This window comes from Felis catus, chromosome E1, assembly GCF_018350175.1.
Source record: "Felis catus isolate Fca126 chromosome E1, F.catus_Fca126_mat1.0, whole genome shotgun sequence".
NCBI classification, from domain to species: Eukaryota; Metazoa; Chordata; class Mammalia; order Carnivora; family Felidae; genus Felis; species Felis catus.
This window is the reverse complement of record NC_058381.1, coordinates 35,065,980-35,081,879: the sequence shown is the minus strand read 5'-3', so window position 1 is coordinate 35,081,879 and position 15,900 is coordinate 35,065,980. Positions and strand designations below refer to the sequence as shown.

The following is a 15,900-nucleotide window of genomic DNA, read 5'->3' as shown; positions in this document are numbered from 1 at the left end:
CTCTCCTCTTCCCATTGTCTCCTGTTTTAAGCTGGGGCAGGGGTAGAGGATGCTTCACATGAGCGTTTATTTTTCAAGGAAGGGTAACATTTGCATATTCTCTGGCACATCATGGGAGCTAAGAACCAGGGATGGTCATTTTGGGGGTGTCCACCCAGCCCCCAGCCTTACCAGGATGGAGGCCTCCCTGCAGGAGGTCATACTGTCCCTGCCCCTGCTTTCACACAAACCAGTCTGGGGAGAGTTCTCCTTCATTTGGAACATCCGTTGGGTTGGAAGTCATTCTCCAAATCGGGTTCCTTCCTGCTGCAGGGAAAGCTGGTACTTTTCTGTGGCCTCCTCCTGTCCCTTCCGTGTTGGGAGATGATCACAAGTCCTGTCCTTGGCTTCCACATCTTCACAGACCCCAGAAACCCCATCTAGCTTCCGCCGCGGGGAAGGTACTGGGAAGCATGCTTTGGGAAGGGCAGGTGCAGCGGGATGAGGCTGACAGGCGGGGGTGGGGGGCTGGGGGGGGTGGGAGGAGCTTCTCCCTCCCCACACCCTCCAGGGGTCTGCCGAGCCTGGGCACTGTCGCAGCCCCAGAGCCACCCAGTACAGACAGCCGGAAGAGGCTGTTGGAGGCGAGACTGGAGTGGGGCCACTGTTTGTCGGATGTCAGCAGTGGGGAGGAGTGGGAGACCGGACTGTCACTGCAAGGTCTGCACACGGTCACACACAGCCACACATGCTCAGTGGGACCAGGGTCAGCTTTGGCTGGGCAGCTTTTGGTGGTGCAAGCCACCTTGGCCCATCTGGAGGGGATTAGGGCTCTGGCCAACAAGGTCAGCTGGCCCTTTTCTGGCTAGAGCCTGCTCAGTGTTGGCCAGGAAGTCTGAGGACTGGGCCAGTGGAGCCGGGTCTGGGGGGGCTTGGGCAGTGAGGAGGGAGGATGGAGTGTGGTGAAGCACAGGTGGCCTTTTTGGCAGCCCCAGCCCTGGCTCTGGAAAGTCTGGGCAGTTTGCAAAACCCTCTGCGTCCGTCTCATTGACCCATACGAATGAGGCAGTGAGGCAGGTACCTTTGGCCTTCGATGGTTAGATATTCAAGGCCCAGGGAGGGTAACAGACGGACCTGCGACCACTCATCACATCTGGCGCTTTCTGGGGCCTTCAGGGTACAGTAAAAACTGCTGAACCTTCCTCTTCCTCCAGGAGGTGCAGGCACAGTTGTGAAAGGAGGTGCATTTGGTGTTTCCTACCTCTCTAGCCAGCCTTCACTCTGCTCTGTGTGTCCTCAGTTCCCTTCCCCTGATACCAGGCATGTGCTTGAGAAAGGGATCCTGTAACAGGTTCAAAGGAAGGAGTTAGGGCCTTAAAGGGTTAGGGCTCCCGGGAGAGCTAGCATTTTCTGACTAGGACAAAGCTGAACGTAAGTCTTGCTCAGATACGGGATTTTTAAAGTCTGCAGCCTTTGCTGGTCCCTCGTGCGTCCGCTCCTCGCTCAGCCAGCAGGGGCTGTTCTGGAGGAGCTGTGGGCCAGTGCCATTGGAGACAGGACCTCCCAGTTTGAGAAGCCACTGAAATAATGTCATCTCCCCAAGCCTCAGTTTCCTTATCCAAAAAATGGGACGACCTCCACCCAACTCCCAAGGCTGTGAGGTGACTACATGGAATGATGTCATCGCTGAGCAGAGCATGTCAGAGATGGGAAGATTATCTCAGTTCCTGAGGGAGCCAGCCAGGCTGTGAAGGAGGTGTAAGGGGGAGACGGTTGGAGGGGGCTGGCGGGGCTGGCAGAGCAGGTATGAAGGCTCTCCCTCAAACCCAGAGGACATCTTAGACACATTTAGGTCTAACTTCTTTGTTAGGAAACTGAGGCCCAAGGAAAGGAATTTCTTGTCCCTCTCATTCTCCTCCCTGCCTAAGGTTATTCATCTAATAAAGATTTATTAAGTACCTACTATGTGCCAAACATGGGACCAGGCTCTGGTGAGCAAAATGGACATAAAGTCTTGCCCGAGGGAACATAGAGCCTAGAGGGGGGTTTCATTACTACAAACATAAACCTATAATCCGAGTCTGGGTGAAGCCTTTGAGGTTCCAGATTCTTGTCTAGTTCTGTACTGTGTCCTCAGCACCTTGACACTTAGTAAGCACTGCAATACTTGCTGAAAAAGGCCATTCTGAGGAGGTGATGATGGAGCTGAGACTTGGAAGGTAGGAGTTAAAGAGGGTTTCACCCTTTTTTTTGCCTTCTCTGTAGGTCTTGCCTCCCTTCTCCCCTTACCCACTCAGGCTAAGAGAGCATCTGAGGCGGGGCCCCCTGGTGCCCCCACCCAGGGATCAGGATGCTTTAGGGGGCAGGCCACCCCAGGTCCCAAGGCCAGGGAGGTAAATGTGTCTGCCCCACACCCTGCCACCTTCCTGGGTATGCTCTAGAATAGAGCTCAGCCCAGAGACAGGGGTGGCCTGGATGATGGATGGAGGTGTGGGACGTGCTGACCACCAGGAAACTTGGCCACAGGGCTGGGCAAGCCTCTCTGGGCTCATTGTACCCTCCGCAAAGAGGGGATGATTAAAGTCCCTACGTCCTGGTGCCAGCCCTGGGGCTTCTTGACGCTGTGGGGGAAGGGCAGGCCGACCAGGCAGACTGCGGACCTGCGGGAGGGATGAAGGTGTCAGACACGTGGAGTGAACCATAAATAGGCCCCTCTCCCAGAAGACCGCTGAGAGTTCAAGCCTGGCGCGGCACACGCGGAATGAGAGCAGAGACTCCCGCCAGGAGGGAAAGGCACTTAAGGGATCTGCTCATTAGCATGCAATGCAAATGAGCTCGGCCTCATTTACACAACTCGGTGCCCGGATTTGGCGAAAGGGCAACCCGAGAGGCTGCAACCCCTCGGCGCCTCCCCACTGCACTCGCTGCAGCCCGCCCTCGAGGGGGCTGAGACACCCACCCCGGGCGGCCGGAGGCACGCGGGGGCTGCTCGGGTGGCTCGGGGGGAGGGGGGCGGGGACGGGAGATCATCCGGTCCACGCCTCTGCCTCTCCGCAGTGGCGTCAGCGCCCCGAAGTCTCGGGACCCAGCACTGACTGACCTTCTTGGTCCCGCCGCCGTGTCCATCTTCCCAGAGGTGGGGAAGTGCTTTCCGGACGTCTAATGCTCGACGCTCTCTCCGCCCCACCTCGCTCCAGCGCCCAGCGCTCCCGCGGCGCTCTGCACCCGGGCACCTACAGCCTTTTGGGGCGGCGCTGGCGGTGAGAGGGAGCAGGAGCTGACTGAGCCCGGGGACTCGCGAAGGTGGGGCGGGGCGAGGTTCCCGGGGCACACGAGCGTGTGCGCGAGTGGAGAGCTGCAGACACTCGAGGACCCGCTCCCCCGGTAGCAGAGGTGTGCGAGAGCAGCCTCGAGAAGCTCCTGCCCTGCGGCTGCCTTCCCAGCCGTACTGGAACTCGAGAGGGAAAAACTGAGACACGGGGTGGGAGGTTGGTAAGACCTTGCAGGCCAAGAGCCAGCAAAGCCCAGCTCCGTGCTTCCACTCCCTCCCACACACCGGAGGCCCCCGCAGGTCCCTTCGAGGGAGCTTCTCTCTGCTCCTCAGCTGATCTTGGGGACCTGGGCTCTGGGACTGGCTTGACCTGTTTGGGGCCACGTGTTCGAGCTCGAAGCCCCTGCGAGAGATCCACAGCCTCCAAAGGATCCCTAGGGGCAGAGAGGAGGAAGCTCAGGAGTGTTGACCTGAGGTCAGGGTCGGCGGCTTAGCGTTAGAAGGTCAGGGTCAACGTCGCAGAAGTAGACCTGGGAGAGGGGTCTACATAAGGAGGTTGGTGGAAACCACGCCCAGACCTTGCTTGCCCCGGACTTTCCTAGGCTCCGCCTGTTTCTCCAAGCCTGAAGCCCCTACCCCCGGGACCTCCTGCTCCGCTCCTCCCCTTCTTCAGTCGCGCTCCCGGGCTCGACTCCAGGGTAGGCGATTAATCCGGTGGACACCCAGGGTTTCGCTCTGGGGACCCTGGTCACCACCCACAGCCCCGGCCGCCAGCCTCTCTTCTGCCCAGGCCCGCCCAGAGCTGGGCCCCGCCCTCCGGCTGCGGTCCAATTCAGGGGTCTTGGACAAAGGATGCCCCGGGGCCCGCAGCGCTATCCCGGGACCCGGCGCCGAATACTCTGATTCCCCGGGGCTCCCTCCAGGGGAGTCCCAGAGACCCCAGCGGCCAATAGGAAAATGGGTTCGGTCTGGGTAGCCGTCTAATTGGCTCTGGCCTTCGGGAGCGGACCCAGGGGCAAGGGGAGGGGAGAGGGGCGGTCCTGGGCTTCAGGGTGGGAACCGGATTCCAGCTGTGGTTCTCTCCCCCGGCGCCCCCGCCCGCACTGCCACGGCGGCCCGCCAATGGGCGCGGGGCTCGGGGCCGGCGGCGCGCAGCGATTGGCTGCGAGGCTGGCTGGGGAGAGGCGGGGCCGAGGCTTGAAGTTGGAGTGAGGGATCCAGCTGTGGTGTGCGCCGGGCTCCTCGCGGCCGCTTTCGCTCGCTCGCTCCGCGTCTCGGCCGGAGGAGGAGGCAGTGGCGCCGGCGACAGCTACGGCAGCGGCAGCCACCGCGGCGGCTGCGGCGGCGGCATCTCCGCCTCCACCCCCGCCCGGGACGGCCCCCCACCGTCTCCCCGCCCCTCCCGGACCGGGAGCCCGCCGCGGGGCGGAGGAAGGAGCCGCCCCCCACCCCCTTCAAACCCACCCCCAAAGAGATCCCTCTTCCCCTCCCCCCGCCGCCGCTGGCGCGGAGCCGGGACGATGCTGACCCCTTAGATCCTGCTCCAGCTGCGCCGCAGGAAGAGGGGGCGCCCCTCCCCCGTACCCCCTGTTCTCCGACCCCCTTCTCTCTCCCCCTCTCCCGGCCGCTTCGCCGAAGGTAGCGCCGAATCGGGCGACTGGAGCCTGGGCGCGAAGCGAAGGAGCCGGAACAAAGTGAGGGGGAGCCGGCCGGCTGGCCCGGGGGGCCCCAGGAGCCCTGGGGAAGCGGGACTCGCGCCGGGCGGGGCTTCCCTGCGACCCGGCGCCCCGCGGGCAGCATGCCCCTGCGGGCAGGGGGAGCTGGGCTGAACTGGCCCTCCCGGGGGCTCAGCCTGCGCCCTAGAGCCCCCCAGATGCGCCCCCGCCGGGGCCCCCCGGTTGCGTGAGGACACCTCCTCTGAGGGGCGCCGCTCGCCCCTCTCGAGACCGCCCGGGGCCCCGGCTGGCCAGAGGATGGACGAGGAGGAGGATGGAGCGGGCACCGAGGAGTCAGGACAGCCCCGGAGCTTCATGCGGCTCAACGACCTGTCGGGGGCCGGGGGCCGGCCGGGGCCGGGGTCGACGGAAAAGGACCCGGGCAGCGCGGACTCCGAGGCGGAGGGGCTGCCGTACCCGGCGCTGGCCCCGGTGGTTTTCTTCTACTTGAGCCAGGACAGCCGCCCGCGGAGCTGGTGTCTCCGCACGGTCTGTAACCCATATCCTCCAGGGCACGACGGCCGGGTTGGGGGGTCCGCAGGGGGGCGGGCCGAGCCGCCGGAGGGGACCGAAAGCCAGGTGAGTCGGAGAAGTGAGCCTGGAAGGTGGGCAGATGAGAGTGGGGCGGGGGGGGGGGCGCTGCTCAGGGAGGGAGGGGGCTTCAGAGTGGGAGCGGAGCCGCGAGCAGGTTTGGCTGATACCCCAGACGAGCCCCACCTCGGTACACACACCTCAGTCCTCCTTGGGGGGTTGGGATCCAGGCCAGGAAAAGAGAGGAGACGTGCCCCGCCGGTTTGTAGCTGGATGCTCTCCAGATGTGGGCAGGGGAGGGTCGTCATCCTCCAGATGTGGGAAGCTTCGGGAGCCTGGGAGCTCTACTCCGCCCGCCGCCCGTTAGCGAGCTGGGTTTGGTTTCCGACTTTGGGGGGTGGGGTGGGGAGGAAGCTGCGGGGACGGGGGAGGGGGACTGCAATCTCCTGGGTTTCCCTCCTGCCCGCCCCCCCCCCTCCACCGGCTTCAAAGTTTGAGGTGGATTCTAGGGTCTGATCCCCACCCCCAACCTGGTCCTTGAGGCTGAGGTTTTTACTGACCCAGAGGGAGATGTTGGGGGTGGGGGGGCGGGGACCGGGTCCTAACTCCCCCACCCCCACCCGCGGGTTGGAGGCACAACAAGGAGATTCCGGCGGCGGCTGATGTCAGGGGCGCAGAATGAGAACAAGATGTGGTGAAGGGGAAGCTGTCTGCCCCCAGAGCCGGAGTAGAGACCCTTTCAGCTGGAGCCCAGTGCCCGGAGTGCCTCCTTTCTCCCCAATTCTTTATTCAGTGCGGGGTGCTTAAGGGTGGGTTGGGGAGTTTTGTGCTAGATTTTTTCTTGTAGAGGGAAAGACTGTGGCCAGTGCTTTGGCAAGCGGGGGATGGGATCGAACGGGTCCAAGTTACCCTTGCACAAACACAGAGTGCTCCCGCCTGAGGGCAGAGCAGGTATGGGAGACCGCAGCCCTCCAAGAAAGTATTGGGGGAACCGCGAGCCTGTGAGCCGGTCGGCTAAGGAAGACTCGGGTCCAGCACCCCGGAGGGTCTGCTCCTTGGCTGGGTGTGTGGAATGCAATCCCCACATTTCAGGGAGATAGATTTAGCACTGCCCGCTGTTCTCTGCCTGGTCTGGGGTGGCATGGGAGACCCCAACCCCCCTGCCCCCCTGGCCTCTTCTCCTCAGCTCCTAGCACAAAGCGCTGCTTGACTACTGCCGGGTTCCAGGCTCCGGGTGGGTCCCGTCACTGCCGGAAGGAAAGGGGAGGGGGGGGGTGTGTGCTGCCATCCCAGGTCTTGACAGCTTCTCCTGACTCCTTCCTCCTGGCTCAGAGGCTCTTTTGCACCAGGGTGGGGGACCTCAGGTTTCCCTTGTAACCCCTGAGAGCCCAACCGGGACTCTGCTTTGGGGAAGGTGTGGGGGGGGGGGGGGAAGCCTGGTGCCGCCTCACTCTGCAGTTCGGCTGCCTCTAGTGCGCAAAGCAGGGATGTGAGCTTGGGTCCCCCCCCCAGCCCCCATCCTCTACACCCCGCGGGTCTTTAGGAAGCCCCCCTCGTGACACCCTCTCTCCATCGCTTGCCCCTTCTTTTTTCTCTGAGCTGCCGAAAGAGAGAGGTAGGAGGTCTCAGAGAGCTCTGACTCCTCCCCTACCCCCCCCCCCCCAGGCCCCTTTCTCCATGGCAGAGAGGGACCTGGGGAACAAATGTCTCTGAGAGGATGAGCTCAGCACATCCTTCCTCTCGACCCCTCACCACCTGCCCTCTCCAGGAATGGGGAGTGAAAGCACCATCCCCTTCTCCTGGGAGATAGTGAGACCTTGCCTCCCCTCTTCCTCTAAAACAGCCAGACCTCTGGGCCAGCATCTCCCCACCTGCCCTACCTCTAAGGTGCTAGTGGATGGTCTGGGTGCAGATTCCTTCCTTGAGGGGCTCCGGGAGGGAGCAAGTGGAGAGGGCTGGAAGGAGGGAAGAGAGGTGGGACCCCAGGGCTCGTCTTGGGGATGGAAAAGCAGGCCTACGCCTGGGGTGGTGGGAGTCTGGGGTGTGGGGCATTGGCATCACTGGGTCTAGACAAGTCGCTAAGCCTGGGTTGGCCGAGGATGGGCTGAGAGAACAGTGTCTTGGCAAGGCAACTGCCTAAGCCGTGCCCCACCAATCCCACGACACCTGAGTGTCGAGGGAAACCTGTCTTTTCATGGCCGGGGGGCGGGGGCGGTGGGCTCTGAGCTGACTCCTGGACCTCAGGCTTTCCCTTCTCTCTTTTTGGTGTCAGTGCACCTCCGCCTGACTCCACAAGGTCCTCTGCACCTCTGAGTCTGAGGGACATAGGGGCACCTCCCCCACTATCTGAAGCCAGTTCCACTTTTGTTGGCATTTTTCTCAGCCCCTCCTTTTTGAGCCTCTTGAGGACACCAGGTTTCCTAGAGAGGAGATTTAGACCCAGGTAGGAAGGTGTGTGTGTGTGTGTGTGTGTGTGTGTGTGTGTGTTGGGGGGAGGGGAGGGCAGCAAAAGGAAGAGAGGCTCAGAAGAGCACGTGCTGGGAAGACCAGGGGTACTCACATCAGAAGGGCCCCCTCCTCCCCGGTTATAGGGGAGCATGTTGGACTTTCCAGTGTGTGTTTCTTGAAGTGTGAGGGAGTGTGGCGCCCCTCCCGGAAAGGAGATCCTGAGCATTCCCTCTCCGGCTGTTGTGTCACATCTGGAAGTTTGTGTAGGAGTTTCTCCAAGCTCAGAGCCCAGCACAGCTTTTTCTCATTTGGAAATCACAGGCTGGCATTTGGGATGCCGAGAGGGGGAGTGGGAGGGGGGCCAGAGGGGGAGAAGGGAGGCTGCCAGGAGTAGGGGAAGGAGAAGGGGGAGGCCCGAAAGGCAGGAGCCCTAATGGCTTCCAGAAGTGAGTGTGAGTGTGTGACTGCATCACTGTGTGTGTGTGTCTGAGTGTGTGTGTGTCTGGAGGGGAGGGGGCACCGGGAATTTCTGGAGTTTTCCTTGCCACTGTCCCAGTGCCCCAAGTTTGCCTGTGTCTCTTACCTTCGGGAGAAGTCTCCATTTTGGTCCTCAGAGGAAACGGGAGGGGGGTGTTCTTCCTGTCTCCTCACCAATTCCCTCGTCTCATTTTAAAACTCCAGACTCTCCAGAGGGGTTCTGGGTAGGAAGGTTGAGGCTGGGGAATGGGACAGGACTGGGGAGGGCAGAGCATCCCCTAGCACTCCTTCTGCCCCAGGCCCACCTTCCTTCCGGGTCACACACCCATTCTACTCCACAGAACTGTTGGGGGACTCCCCATCACCCGTGGTGCCAGCTGGAGCCATTCCTGGGATTACCCCCACCACTCAACCCCCCCTCACCCCTCGCCTGCTCCCGCCCCAGCCCTCACCCCACCCCGCCTGCCTCAGCCAGGGTGGCGACAGACACAACTACTCACACGTGTGTGTGTGTGTGTGTGTGTGTGTGCGTGCGCGCGCGCGCGCACACACACACACACACACACAGTCACAGACATTTGAATCAGATTTCTGGCCTATTTCCCCTTCCAAAGATTCCAACAGGCCGGCTCTCTCTTGTGTCTCTGGGTCTCACGTCTCTGTCTCTGGGTGGGGCCGGCTGCCTTTCTTTGGGCTTCAGTTTTTAGTTCAGCTGGAAACCTCTCTCCCTGCACGCCCACAGGCTGGAGCGCAGGAGACCACTGGGGAACGGGCTGTGGGAGTGGGGGCTTGGCTGGAGGGAATCCCCCTTTCGGCCTGCCCAGTGCCAGCCACATGGCCGAGCCCCCGTCTCCCACCCTACCCCCTGGGAATGCCGTTTCCCAGAGACGCCGGCCTCTCATGGGGTGCACCAGACTAGGATCCCACCTTCCCAACTCATACTGGGAGGCCAGGATTCCTGGGTCCAGGCCCGTCTCCTCCTCAGTGCTGCGCGGTCTCAGATTTCCAGGCCCCAGTTGGGAAGGGGGGCAGCTGGAGGGCCTGCTTCCCTTCTCAGTCACACCCGGGCCCCCACGTGCCCCTGGAGGTGCCCCCTCTCCTCCCTCCTCTACCCACCCCCCTCTCCCTTACAGCTGCCAGGCTAGACAAGGGCACTAGATAAAGCCCCACGGAAAGGACTCAGTTGGGCAGATAACATGCTCCAGTTCTCCCTCCTGGAGGAGGAGGGATGGAAGTGTGTTTCCTCGCCCTGCCATTTCCTTTTTCTCTGCTTTCGATGGTGGGTTGTGGGGAGGAGAAAGCCTCCCCTCTCCTACCCACCTCCCCCTTTGGGATCCACTCCAGCCCGGACAGTCACCATAGCAACAGTAGACATGTGACCGCACAGGTCTCTCATAGTCACTATGGCAACCAGTGTCCCCCGTTCCCTTGGTTGCCATGGGGATTCGTCACATGGTTTCCCCCCAACCTGATAACCTGTGGGTCCTCCTGCTTTCCCTTCCCTGCATGAGGACAAGACAGCAGTCTGGCTAAGGGGAGTTCATGTGTGAGGGGTCCCTTTTAGTTGCCATAGCAACAAATCCACACCACCTGGTGACACATCCTCCTGTTGTTATGGCAACAGAGGAACATCACACAGTGACATAAGGCCATGTTCGCAAGGAAACAAGCCCTCCCCTGAGAAGGGTGAAAGACCCCCCATCCCCACTGATTACTTCCCAGTTCAGATTGTCCCAAATTTCCCCCTGCTTTGGTGTCTTCCCTTGTCCGTTTACATTTCCCTGAAGGGAAAGGGGAAGGTAGAGAGCAGACAGGATGTACCTGGGAGTAAAGCTAAATTGCCAGGGGGGTTTCTGTGGTTAAGAGCTGGAGATGGGGTTATTTGGAGGTAGAATCTAGCTATAAGAGGCCCCAGTGTGAGCATGTGTAAGGTGGGGACAGGAGTCCCAGCTCCTCTGTGGTGTCACTTCTGCCCCTCACTCCCCCCACGCCCACCCCCAGTTATCAATTTATCACTGTTGAGGCAGACAAGGCAGGAAAACATGAATGGGGAGATACACCCGGTTTCTAAGCAGGGAGATTGCTTGATTGCTTGCTTGCTTGCTTGATTGATTCGTTCATTCATTTTCCCAATGCATTGACCATCGACTACGGGACAGGCACTACTATAAGCTTCGTACGAGCTGTAAAATCAGAGTGTGCCTCCCTCAGCAAGGGAGACAAGACTAGTGCACAGATGGCTTGGTGGAGTCACTGCCATTGGAGGGGTCCAAACAGGTGTTCCAGGAGCTTTTCCCAACGGAACTACCCACATTCCCCCTTGTGGAGGTAACTGCTCAAATGGGTCCCTTTCTGCCGAGGACAGGAGGGGGTAGCCCGGGGCGGGCAGACCGGTTCTTGAGGGTAATTGTGTCCTGCTCTTTCCCGATAATCACCCTCAGAGAGCTCCCTCCCTATCCTCCTTTTTCCAAGGTGACCCCTGGCTGACCCCATTCTGGGGAGAGATCCATTGGGCTCAGGCTCCACTCTGGAAAACAGCTCCATGGAAACAGAGCACTCTTTATTTACCTCGTCCATCTACTTACCCCAAAAACCTAGAACTATTTTTTTTTTTTACTCTTATTCTTGTGAGGAGGAGGTGGAGGCAGGGGAAACTGTAGTGCCTCTGCCCACGTGGGTGCCTGTCAGTGGGCAGGGATGTGAAGGCAAACCGCCTGGGTGGCAGAGGAGGCCTGGGAGGGGGGATTGAGGGCATGGCGGGCCGTTGCAGAGTGGGGTGGCCTGAGCCTCAAGATGGAGATGGGGAGCGGTGGCTGGGACCAGCTGGGAGGAAAGCCCTGGGGTTCCCTGACAGAGCCTTCTCACTCCAGAAGTGGGGCCCTGACAGGAAGATTCCACCTGCTGTAGGCCCTTTGCGCCCCACAGTCTGGCTTCGTGGGTCATGCCATGGGCCGCCATGACAACCTCCTCACCTCCAGCCCCGAGGCCCCTCCTCCGCCCAGTCTCCACTCTCTCTTCCTTTCTAGCCTCTTTGTTTCCCCCCACTCTGCATCGTCTTTGAGAAGAATAGGATGCTGGCTCACTTCTTTGTCAGTCCGGTGTCCAGAACCTTCTAAGGTCCAGAAGTCGCTTTGTACATCCTCCTGTTGATGGGCTGGAAGTGAGTCCCTTAATAAAACCCACTATGTGGAAAAGACTCAGGGCCTGTGTGTGCAGGGTACGTTCTACTCTGTGTGGGCTGGGGACTTCTGTCTAGCACAGGGCCTGATGTGGAGTGGGTCCTCTTTACTTAAATGCGTGAGTGTGTTTGGAGGCGTCCGAGGGCTTCGGGGGGCCAGGGGGCTGGTGGGTGGTGGGAGAGGCAGGCTGAGGCCGTGTTGTGGTGAAGGACCCTGTTGTTTAGTTCCGCCTGTCTGTCTGTCTGGTGCCAGGACGGTCCTGACCCCTCCCCCACAGGCCTGGGCAACTATGGAAACAAGTCTCCCAGATGGGGGACTTGGACACCTCAGTCTCATCCTGGCTTCTCCCGTGACCTTCAGCACATGACTTTGGCCCTCTGGGCCTCCGGGTGCTTGGGTTCTGGGGAAGGAAACGGTCTACCCCCGCTACGTCACGGGGCTGTTGCGAGCCTCAGATGTGGCATGGCGTGAAGGTGCTTGGTAAACTGTAAGGCAGGCATAATCCGACTTTAGGTTTGTGTCACACGTTCACATACATTATCTCATTTGCTTCTCACATCTTCCCCGTGAGGTAGGGAGAATAGGATTCAAATTCAGCAGCACACTCTCAGTGTCTGGCATTTCCACAAGCTCGATCGATTTTATCCCCCGAGTGGCTTGTGCAAATAGTCAGGGTATTTGCGGCGTTTCCTACTGCACCGCCGAGGAGTCTGGGTCCAGTGGGGTGACGGCCAAGGTGGGCCCGGACCTGGGGCCGGTCAGACATGTGAGCCGGGGTCCTCCCTTCGCACCTGGCTCCGCCTCAGATTGGGGGGGTGGGGGTCGTGGAGCGGGAGGCGCAAGGGCAGGTGCGGGGCACGAGGCGTGGGCGCGGCTCCAGCCCCGGCCAGCTGTTTCCTTGACCGCCTGGATACCTGGTTTGAGCGCATCAGCATGTTGGTTATCCTTCTCAACTGTGTGACCCTGGGCATGTTCCGGCCGTGTGAGGACATCGCCTGTGACTCGCAGCGTTGCCGGATCCTGCAGGTGAGTGTGTGTGCGTGGGGCGGGCGGGGGCTGGGGGGGGGGGAGGGGGGGAGGGGGTTTCCCCTCCCCCTTCTCAGTTTCCAAAACCTCTTGTCCCCACGTCAGGCCTTCGATGACTTCATCTTTGCCTTCTTCGCCGTGGAGATGGTGGTGAAGATGGTGGCCTTGGGCATCTTCGGGAAAAAGTGTTACCTGGGAGACACTTGGAACCGGCTTGATTTCTTCATCGTCATTGCAGGGTGAGGGCCTGGGCTGGAGGTGGGAGAGCAATGACCAGATCAGCCCCGACCCCAGGGCCAGGGTTCTAGGCCCCAGCACGGCCCCCACCCCCGGCCCCTGCCCAGCCCACTTAGAACGATGCTTTCTCTTTGGCTGTCCACTAAGCGTCCGAGGCTGTCCGGACCCTCGAGTCTGGACGGTCCTGGTGGGCGAGACCGTGCCTGTGACACTTGAGCCTGTACTTCTGAATTCCATGGCCCCTGAATCCGTCCCCTCCTCTGTTTATTCTCTGATGGGGAGCTGTCCTTGGCTTGGGGGTGGCCTTGCCCCCAGACAGAGAGCCGGCTCTTCAGGGCCCCTTGGTGGAGGTGGGGGAGGGGTCAGAGGCTGTGCTGCCCCACCGCAGCAGGATTCCTCATTGACCTCTTTTGACCCCCACGGCGGCCTCAGACTCAAAGGGCCTCCCTTTGGGCCCCTCCCTGCAGGATGCTGGAGTATTCGCTGGACCTTCAGAACGTCAGCTTCTCAGCTGTCAGGACAGTCCGTGTGCTGCGACCGCTCAGGGCCATTAACCGGGTGCCCAGTGAGTGACCCCTTGGCCCTCAGCCCCTGCACAGGGAGCCCCAAGAGGAAATATGGAACCCCCAGACCCCACCCCTACCTTCTGACCACTCATAGGCCTGGCGTTCTGAGGCAGACCTCATCAGATAAGGGCTCGGGATGGGGGTGGGGGAACCAGGGCCCCTGGAGCCGAATGGAGCCCCCACACCTGGCTGTGGCACTGGGAGAGTTAGCGGGAAAGACCCTCCCCCTTGTTTCAGACTGATTTGGGGTCAGAGTCTCAGAAATGTCTCAGATGACCCCTCCTTTCAGCTAAAAGATCACTCCCTGCAGCGGAAGGGGGGTGGAGAGTGGGAATGAGGAGAGGCCGGTAGGCCAGGAGGAGTGGGGACAAAGTGTAATGGCCTTTTCTAGCCAGAACGGCCTCTCACGCAGTCTGGGTCTCATTGGTGAGCCCACACTGGCCACACCGAGCATGACTTCTCTCAAAGCAAGGCCACTCCATGTCTCATGCTCCGCCTGTGTCCCCTTCCTCCTTCCCACTCCCTTCCAACCCACTGCCGCAACTGACTGCCGGGACCATTATCTAAATTAAACCGCATTGGTTTCCCGAGCCAGCCAAGCTTTGGCAGCCCTAGCTCCCCCTACATCCTGCCACCCCCCCCCCACTCTTACTCAGGCCCCCTGTGCAACTCCCCAACCTACACAAGCTGCAAATGGTCTCCACTGCAGTTCCAGAAATGAGGGGTAGGGGCATGTTTGGGGGTTTCTGCGCCTGAGGTAGCAGCAGCCCCCTGTGCGGTGCGGTGCGTGTGTGCGTGCGCATGTGCGCGTGCGTGTGTGTGTGTGTGTGTGTATGAGATGCGGCTGCTTTCGGGTGGGCAGAGCTGCTCGGTGTGCTGGGGTGTTAGTGTTAACGGAAGTTCTGGACGAGGGACAGGCTATCACCCCCGCTCCCACCCCAGGTGATGGCTGGCAGATTTATAGGCCGCTGTCTAACCACCGGTATAATTCCCTTAATGCAAACCCTGAGGAATTGATCTCAGTTGGAGCACAGAGGAGCCGAAGGAGGATGGGGCTGGAGGGCTGGGGGCGGGGGTGGTGGTGGTGGTGAGGGACTGAGTGAGAAGTCCGGGCCAGAATGGCTGGGCAGGGCGGCTGCAGTCACCAAGAGGGTTAATTGGCTGCTGCTTAGAAGCTTTTTCCCTGGAGGGGCAGGGGACCACGAGTGGCACTTTGGGGGTCAAACCGGTCATTAGAGGTCTGTGTGCTTAACAAGGGCTTAATGGCCCGGGGGTTGGTTCAGACCATGTGGGGGTGGTCCCAGACCTGGAATGGGGAGGGAGGGCAGTATCTCCAACAAGGCTTGTTGGGGCACAGCTGTGGTGGCTGTTCCTGCAGAGGGACTTGTTAATTGATGGCCACTTGGAAAGATGGCCTTGTGTCTCCTCGCGTCCCGATGTGGGGATCTGTATCAAGCAGAGAATGGACTAGGGGCAGGGGGCTCAGAACCATGGTGAAGCTCGGGGGCATCTGGACTCCTGCTGAAGGGATGGCTCTCAGAGTGAGAGCCTGTCAGCTGATGTCCCTCCTGGAGTTCCCCGCCTCAGTTTCCCCAGTGACTACAGTGGTGATAACTTAGAAAGGTCAGGTGACTGTGTTGGGTGAGAGAAGGAAGTAGGAGAAGAGTGTGTGTGTGTGTGTGTGTGTGTGTGTGTGTGTGTGTGTGTTGGGGGGTAGGATCCAGGGACAGAAAGCTGGGCAGCTCTGTGATGCTGGACAAGTCATGTCAGTCCTCTGGGCATCCTCGATCCTCCTCTGTAAGCTGAGATGATGTGGGGAGTTAGGTGGGGAGCAGTGCAGGAGAGAGCTCTGGAAACCTCCATCTCTGTGTCTCATCCTTGGTGGTACCGTGCCCTGATTACTGCGGATGGGCCAAGACGGGTAGTGGGCAGGGGCTGGGGGCTGCCGGGGCTGCCGGTGGAGTTAGAGGCGTCTACCGGTCTCCCCGCCAGCTTGAGCCGGCTGTCTGTGCCCCCGGAAGCCCCGAAGGGCCTCCTCTGGGAGTGCTGCCTGGCCCCCCCCCCAGCGTGGCTTCTGCCCCACAGGCATGCGCATCCTTGTCACGCTGCTGCTGGACACACTGCCCATGCTGGGCAACGTCTTGCTGCTCTGCTTCTTCGTCTTCTTCATCTTCGGCATCGTTGGCGTCCAGCTGTGGGCAGGGCTCCTTCGTAACCGGTGCTTCCTGCCGGAGAATTTCAGCCTGTGAGTGTTGCCCAGAGTGGGCGTGACTGGGAGTGGTTGCGGGGAGGGGGGGGGGCCGACCTCAGTCCCCGTTGCCGTTGACATTTCCGTCCTCACACCGGTGCCGTGTCTGGTTCTCAAACTTGGCTGCGCATTGGAGTCCCCGCGGCCTGGGTCCCGCCCCCCACAGACTCTGAGTTCCTCCGTCTGGGGTTCAGCACGGGCGTGGGGAGCCGCACAGGCTCCA

At 60.7% G+C, this 15,900-nt stretch overlaps 2 protein-coding genes across 2 annotated transcripts in view; one reads left to right on the top strand and one right to left on the bottom strand.

The window, feature by feature from the left end:
• Positions 1 to 505: 505 nt before the first annotated feature.
• On the bottom strand, positions 506 to 4,601 carry LOC109494089. The gene is made up of 5 exons (XM_045044171.1): positions 4,564 to 4,601; positions 4,355 to 4,424; positions 4,003 to 4,240; positions 3,080 to 3,705; positions 506 to 1,321 (listed from the first exon to the last, which is right to left on the bottom strand). The coding sequence occupies exons 1-5, from the start codon at positions 4,599 to 4,601 to the stop codon at positions 1,256 to 1,258; spliced, it is 1,038 nt and encodes a 345-aa protein (XP_044900106.1). The 3' UTR covers positions 506 to 1,255.
• An 84-nt stretch (positions 4,602 to 4,685) lies between these two features.
• CACNA1G (calcium voltage-gated channel subunit alpha1 G) overlaps positions 4,686 to 15,900 on the top strand; it is a 61,821-nt gene continuing 50,606 nt past the window's right edge. Inside the window, 5 exon segments of the mRNA XM_023244165.2 lie at positions 4,686 to 5,465; positions 12,515 to 12,626; positions 12,732 to 12,865; positions 13,331 to 13,428; positions 15,515 to 15,674. Coding sequence (XP_023099933.2) covers positions 5,224 to 5,465; positions 12,515 to 12,626; positions 12,732 to 12,865; positions 13,331 to 13,428; positions 15,515 to 15,674 — 746 coding nt within the window. The 5' untranslated portion in view covers positions 4,686 to 5,223.

Coding starts and splice junctions, on each gene's coding strand:
- LOC109494089 (XM_045044171.1), bottom strand. CDS start 4,601: ATGCCGCCGCCGCAGCCGCCGCGGTGGCTGCCGCTGCC. Junction 4,425..4,563: donor CCGCGGTGGCTGCCGCTGCC/GTAGCTGTCGCC, acceptor GCCTCTCCCCAG/CCAGCCTCGCAGCCAATCGC. Junction 4,241..4,354: donor ATTGGCGGGCCGCCGTGGCA/GTGCGGGCGGGG, acceptor CCCGAAGGCCAG/AGCCAATTAGACGGCTACCC.